General features: G+C 40.0%; 1 protein-coding gene across 2 annotated transcripts in view; it reads right to left on the bottom strand.

Moving 5' to 3' along the window:
* Positions 1 to 1396: 1396 nt before the first annotated feature.
* LOC121921470 (zinc finger protein RFP-like) overlaps positions 1397 to 7289 on the bottom strand; it is a 24280-nt gene continuing 18387 nt past the window's right edge. For both annotated transcript variants that reach the window (XM_042449610.1, XM_042449609.1), the window contains 2 exons: positions 6787 to 6846; positions 1397 to 4911 (listed from right to left, as the gene is read on the bottom strand). In XM_042449610.1, the coding sequence (XP_042305544.1) occupies positions 4295 to 4911; positions 6787 to 6846 (677 nt within the window). In that variant the 3' untranslated portion in view covers positions 1397 to 4294. The remainder of the gene's footprint in view (positions 4912 to 6786; positions 6847 to 7289) is intronic.

Here is a 7289-nt window from a genome sequence, read left to right as displayed (position 1 = left end):
TTGTGTTGCTGGAAGACAAGCTAGGTACTGTACTATTATTACATCAGATTGTTTTTTGTTTATGAACAATTATGTGGTAGGATTGATTTTGCTTGCAGAATTAGTTTGGCAAACCTTCTTGGTCCAGCTTTGGAAGCACTTCCTGCAGTCTTCTTCTGTAATCTCAACCTCCTCAACTTTAGAAATCTTTCTGCCTGATTTTTTCCCTTTTGGCCAGCCAATTCTTTTTGGTTTCTTATATTTTCTGTTGAATTTGTTGTAGGAAGGACATGGTTATTCACATACCTAATTAGTTACACAGTACTGCATGTGTGATTTGTCTTTTTCTTCTGTACCTACTTAACTGTGCAAAACTGCAAACTGGTTGTCATTTGACCCCTTTTACTTTAGATGTCTGACATTGGTAGCCATTCAGAAACTAACGAAGAATGGCCAGAATTCTCTTAGAATATGCACATGTATGTCATGCTGTGCATGTAGGGCCAGATTTTTGCATTACATAGACATACTGAGTTGTGAGCAAACTCCACAGATCTCCCTCAATGCTGCTTCCAAGTGCACAGCACAAGATTAGGCTGTTCAAAAACTCTAATGTATCAGTTCGAATCATAGCAAGTTTTTTTAAAAAGTGCCCAAAATCTCAAGGGTAGAGGGAATGGAGATTAAAAGTTAACTTTTTCCACTAACACCATTTCCAAGTCACCTGAAACAGAGCTATAGTGGGTCCTTGCTATCCACTGGGGTTTGATTCCAGGACTCCCTGTGGATACCAAAATCCATGGATGCTCAAGTCCCATTAAATACAGTGGCATGGTAAAATGGTGTCCCTTTTATAAAATGGCAAAATCAAGGTTTGCTTTTTGGAATTTACATATTTTTAAACATATTTTGAATCCATGGATACAGAAGACCAACTATTTGTTTTGCGCCTCTCATTCCTTGTTGCTTTAAGACACGATTGTGCCCTATACGTTTTATAGTTTGCAAAAATTAAACAGGTGAGTCAGAGTGGTGTACTGGCCTGAGTACTGAACAAGTATTCCAGGAGACCAGACTTTGAATCCCTGCTTGGCCATGGAAACCCACTGAGGGACCTTGAACAAGTTGCCCTCTCTCAGCCTCAGAGGAAGGCAATAACATACTTCCTTTGAAGAAATTTTGCTAAGAATATTTCCATGATAGATTTGCCTTAGTGTCACTACAAATTGACAACTCGAAGGGGCACAATATCAACAAGGTAAACAAATCCTCATTATTTGCTGCACACATATGGATTTTCTCTTTGGAGGCAGGTAGTGAGAAGGAAATGGACAGACGTGAGATCAGCTTTACACATAAACGTACAGTTGTAATTCCAGTACAGACTGAGAAATGAGACAATGCAGTGAGAGGTTGCTCTTTTCTTAGAAATATTTTTTATTAGAAATATAGTTGTTTTTTAAAAAAAGAATTTAGAAAGATTTCAAACAACAGGTAACTTAAACTGAAAATACTATGCAGACTTCTAAGTCTTAAAAAAGAAACAGAGGCAAAATTGCTGCAGAAAAAAAAACTGACATGGGTTAATACTACAGTAGAAGGAAATAAAGAGATCGGGATTTAATTTATCCAGCCTGACACATTTTGGTCGTAATTTTCAAAATTTGAAGTAAGCCTACAATGTGAGCCAAAACAAACAAACAAAAAATGCCTTGTTACAAAATCAGTTGCCATAGTATATAGAAAACACAAGAGTTTTGTTTTATTTTACAGTGTCCCAACAAAGATTATTAAAATGTATTTGGTTGAACAAGTTTTTTTAAATTCTGACACTGATGCTTGTTGCCTGGTTTGCTCCCTTTCAATGCTAAAGTCCTTGGCACAAGGGATTTGGGAGACAAGTGACTGTGTGGAGACATTCTATATCCACTCCCTTTAGAAAGCATACAAGTATGTACCAAATGACAACAGGGAAGGTAAGAACCATCCAGTGAAAGCTGAAAGTCAATGGGTTAAAATGGATATGCTAAGTGTGGCATTCCAGAGGTTGCAGGACTTAGGTCTGATCAGCCCTAGTTGATAAAGGGCCTATCGCAGGACAAAAAAAGCAGACATGGAGCTGGAGAGTAGCACCCTTCTGCATGCTTACTCCGCACTTCAGTTCTCTTCCTGCAGAAATGGTCATAAAAGCATGCCTTTTGCTCAATGTTTTTTTCTAGCTAGGTAAAAGATATGCTTTTACAACCATCTCCCACAAGAAGAGAACTGAAGTGCTGCGATGTCATGCAATAAGGCATGGGGAAAGGGGCTACTCTCTGGCTCAGTTTCTGCTTTGCTTTCTCCTGACAGCTAATACTGAGGCATGCTAGGATTTACAGTCCAATATTATCTGATCAAGTGATTCGGTACGGAAAGGCTTGCTCGGGCCCTCATAAGTGGAGCAGAACATCTAGCAAATGAGAGGAGCATTTATAAATTAAGAGCCCCACTAACCAACTCCATTTTGGCAACTGAGCCAAAGTAGTTCACAGACTGGAATTTGCAAGTAACACATTAAATCAAAAGCACTGCAGCTAATTCATTAGTCTCCCCGAGGAGCTCCGTCTCATGACCCCCCCAGAAACATTTAAAAAGAGGCTTAAAACCCTTTTTTGCTAAGCCCCTCCCCCGAGGAATGAAGTTGAGCGCTCTTGATGCCATTGATTCTCTGCCTTACCCTATCAATGATTGTATTTGTATAATTGTATTACTTGTTTTTATCTATTTTTATGAAATGTTTTTAATAGTTTATAGTCTGTAAACTGTTTTGATCTAGGGAAAAACAGTATACAAATAAAAAATTTTATTATTATTATTAAAATGGTTGCTAATGTTCATCTGGTGACATTAGTTTTGCTTTCTAAGTCGGGGTTGGGTAAAGGCAGCCCTACAGATGTTGTGGGATGGTACCACCCACCAACATGACCGTGGTGAGGAAGGCTGGGAATTGTAGTCCAAAAACATCTAGAAGGCCACCCCTGCTCTAACTGAACTAGTGCTGGGTCCCCTAAATACAATGGCATACCATTAATGAGCTTTGCCAAACATGTTATTTCTGCTCATTACTGATGAAGATGTAGAAATTTGGTGTTTTTCTTTTTACCATAGGATTCCAGTGCTGTCTCTTGATTCAGTTTGCCACCATCTCTTATGTTGTGCTCCTGCCTCGTACATACCCCCATAAAGTGGCGTACCAGCACCAGTTCTAGGGTTAGGAACATGTGGCAACCGCATAGTCCCTAAACCTAGAACATACCAGCAGCATAACAATGGTGACGCTCTGTGTACAAGGTCGCCACCACTGGTACATAACCTGCTTTTCTTGGGCTCTTTTTCCTGCAGAGGGAAGCCACGTGGTTTGGCAGCTGCAGCATCCCTCCAGAGGAAAAAAAAGCCGCTGCCACTCCAGACATTCCCAAAGATATGTACCAGGCGTATATGTTAGGTGGGGAGTTTCAGTGTGAGGAAGAATTCTGTCATGCTATGTCTATAAGCAGGAGGTTTGGATGACAAAGGAGTTAAGATATGTAGGATGGAAAAAATATAATTCAGAGAGAAAGCACGAAGACCACAAGAATAATATGATGGAAGTGAGAATGCCTGGAAAACACTGACCCCTGTGGGTTAGAAAGAGAGAAGATAACTTCCAAGGCCTGCCTGTACTATTCTTGGGAAGACGTTGGTGTTGGAAGCCTCTGCCACAAGATTGTTTTGTTCAAGACAGAAAATTTAGTTCCATACACTGCAGAAGGAAGACTGGTTTCTATCATAACGTTTCGTTCTGTCTTTCTGGTACCTTTGGCATTAAAAACTGCCAGTCCCCAAAGCTGAATTTCTTCCCTGTATGTAATGTATTTTGCTTTCATTGCAGGAGACAAGAGATGTTTACTACAGAAAACTGAAGGGAGCTGTGAAGTTTTAACAATTTATCTCACTTTGCTGGTCGTCCGATCATAGCTATATAACCCGATTCACTATCTAATTGTAAAAAAATGTAAATATTCTTTTTTAAAAAAATTAATATAACCTTATTCACTTTGTAAGGACAACAAAAATCTACTGGATATGTGGAAATGCCATTTGATGAAGCACATCTTGTTAGAACCTCTGCATACAATGAGTTCAATAAGTATACAATGACAATCATAATGATTAATGTAACTTTAAAAAAACCATACTAATGCTAACACAAATATTTTGAGCTCTCTAATGAATAACAGAATGAATTTGGCTTTTTGTACTATCCTTCCAAGTTCCGTTATGCACTCAGGGATTTTTAAAAAGCAGGGAAAATGTATTCATTTATTTCCCAAGGTTTAATAATCCCAGTAGACACCAGATATTCTACATCTGGGTAATCATCCTCTGACCAAGGCAGACTCAACTGTCCACTGGAGACCCAGAACCAGGGGTGCATTGTGTCTCCACCAAATGTGGCTGGGGGGAAGGTGAATATTAAGGCATTGTTATCTGGATTAACAAATGACACTTCGCCAGTTGTATAATCCAAATACACTTGAATCTTCTTGAGGGGTTCAGGCAAATTCAGTCGATTATTATATACAGAATTAGTGAATGCTATATATCCTCCATTGTAGCCTATTCCCCAGATTCCATTTTCAGGGGCAAAATCTACCCAGTCTACCTGGGCCTTTCTATCCACAGATTCTCTGGCAACCCCCACACCCCATACTTTTCCCTTTTCTACATCTATTTCCCAATAATGTCTCCCTTCAATGAAGGCTGCTGTTCCGAGCACACAGGGCACACGATCAAATCTCCTTTGATGAAAAGGCTTCTTCTTCTTCCGTTTCTCATCCAGATGAACACTGCTTTTATCCTGAGAAAGGACTAGCAACTTAAATGCTGTCTCACCATCAAAGGACAGAGTTGCTGCAAGAGAAAGGTTGTGGTAACAATACTACTCTGCTCAAAAGTGACCATGTCATTTATGGCACCCCCAATATTCAAAGGTAATGAAGAGCTGTAATATAATAAAGGGTCCAGAACAAACTGTTTTTATCTGGTGAACTGGGGACTGGTTCACACATCTCCAACCATTTTGCATTTTGAATTTCTTGCGAGGTGAGATTAAGATGGGGGAAAGCATAACAGAACCCTATTAATTGTTCTATACAATTCATCACACAGAAAACTAGACAGTTCACCACACAGGAATGAGAAACACTGTACCTTATTATATTTCCACTTCTACAGAAGGGGTGTGTGTGTTTTAATATATAAAAAGAGCCAGCATGGTGTGGTGGTTTTGGCACAGGACTAAGACTTTGGGAGACAATGGTTCAAATTTCTACTCAGTCACAGAAACCCACTTGGGCAAGTCACAGCCTTAGAACAAGATAATGGCAAATTTCCTCTGAAGAAATCTTGCCAAGGAAACCCTACAACAGCTTCTCCATAAGTCAGAATATATCTGAAGGTACTTACCAACTAATATATAGATTTGAATCAAGTGAACACAAGACTATACACACAGTTATGAAATTCAATGATCACATTTCAGAAAAAACAGTGTTATGAGTTAGACATCTTGTAACTAGACAAATAGGTTTTGCCATCCTTTTTTTAGCGTTATGGCTATCAGGTAACATAGGCTATATATACACAGCATAATTAATGCAGTTTGATACCACTTTAACTGATGTGGCTCTATTTTGTGTAATTCTGGGATTTGTATTTTTTTGAGATACCTAGCCTTCTCTGTCAGGGAGCTCTGGAGCCACAACAAACTACAAGTCCCAGAATCCCATAGCATTGAGCCATGCCAGTTAAAGCAATGTCAAACTGGATTATTTCTGCAGTGTAGCTGTAGCTTCAGAAAGGGGTAAGCCACATTAGTAATTTCTATTAATGACTAGTGACAGCTAATATGATGTAGCAGTTTGTGTGTTGGGCTATAATTCTGAGGACCAGGGTTCGATTCCAACTTGGCCATGGAAAACCACTGGATGACCTTGTGCTAGTCACATTCTCTCAGCCTCAGAGGCAAAGGAAAAATGCCTCTGAACAAATCTTGCCAAGAAAATCCCATGACTGGCTGTCATAGGGCCGCCATAAGCCAGAAGTGACTTGAAGGCACACAACAATAATTAGCGACTGTGTTAAATATTGTCCCAATTAGGACCTCACCTTTGGCCAGTGTGTGTGTGTGCATGTGATCCAGGTGGATGTAACATGCTGTGCCCATTCTGCAACGGTACTGGGTCAGATTTGTTCACTTCAGGGCTTGACAATGGTTTGAAATCCTGCCCATACATGATTTCAAATGGGAAGTGACCAGTGTTTTGAGGTATGGAATTATTGAAAGCCACCTCTGCAAAGAAGAGCAAGCTGAGCCAATTTATAGTCCCAGCATCAGTGAGTAGTTAGTGGTAGTAGCCAGTACAAACTGGATGGCCTCCCAATGGCCTCTCACTCCCAAAAAGGCAAATGAAGTCTGGTGCCTGATGAGACACCCCCTACAGTGATTGTCACTCCCATCTATTTGGACAAATTTGATGGAGTTGTCCAATTCCTCATTTTAGAAGCTCAGTTCTGTAGCCACCATGGGAGTAATCAGTTCTGGTACACCCAGGAGGTCAGCACTGCTATAAAATCCATAGTCCTCCCTAACCCCCAGCAATTCACTACGTTAAAGGCAGAACCCACAGAAAATCAGTACAGATACCTCACACCTCAGGGAGATCCTATCCATGGGTGTCTCAGATCAAACCTATGTTGGTCCCCAGTTCCTCCTCATTAACTTACCTTTTTCATAGTCCTTCAGAGCATCATTTCTAGCACTTCTTAAGGCAGCTGTCATCTCACCTAGAAAATGGGTTGGGATAGAGACAGAGGAAATAACAGCACTGAATATTCATACTTTTGTTTAGGATATACATATTGTTGTGCGAAGAACTTTCTTTACATTACTCTTAAAACAGATCCCTCACAGGGTAGGATCAGTAATTCAACAGGCACTTTAGGACTTTGAGGATGTATCTGGACTGTAGAAATAAAGCAGTCTGACACCACTTTAACTGCCATGGCTCAATGCTATGAAATTCTTGGTTTTGTAGTTTTGTGAGTTACTTAGTCTTCTCTGTCAGGAGGCTCTGGTACCAGAACAAACCACAAATCCCAGGATTCCATAGAACTGAGCCATGGCAGTCACTGTATATACTCATGTATAAGTCTAAATTTCAGTGAAAAAATTGGCCCCCAATACCTGGGTCGACTTATCCATGGGTCAATATAAGTACTGTACTTTA

The sequence above is a fragment of the Sceloporus undulatus genome, chromosome 2, assembly GCF_019175285.1.
Source record: "Sceloporus undulatus isolate JIND9_A2432 ecotype Alabama chromosome 2, SceUnd_v1.1, whole genome shotgun sequence".
In the NCBI taxonomy this organism is placed as follows: domain Eukaryota; kingdom Metazoa; phylum Chordata; class Lepidosauria; order Squamata; family Phrynosomatidae; genus Sceloporus; species Sceloporus undulatus.
This window is presented reverse-complemented; position numbering and strand designations above follow the sequence as displayed.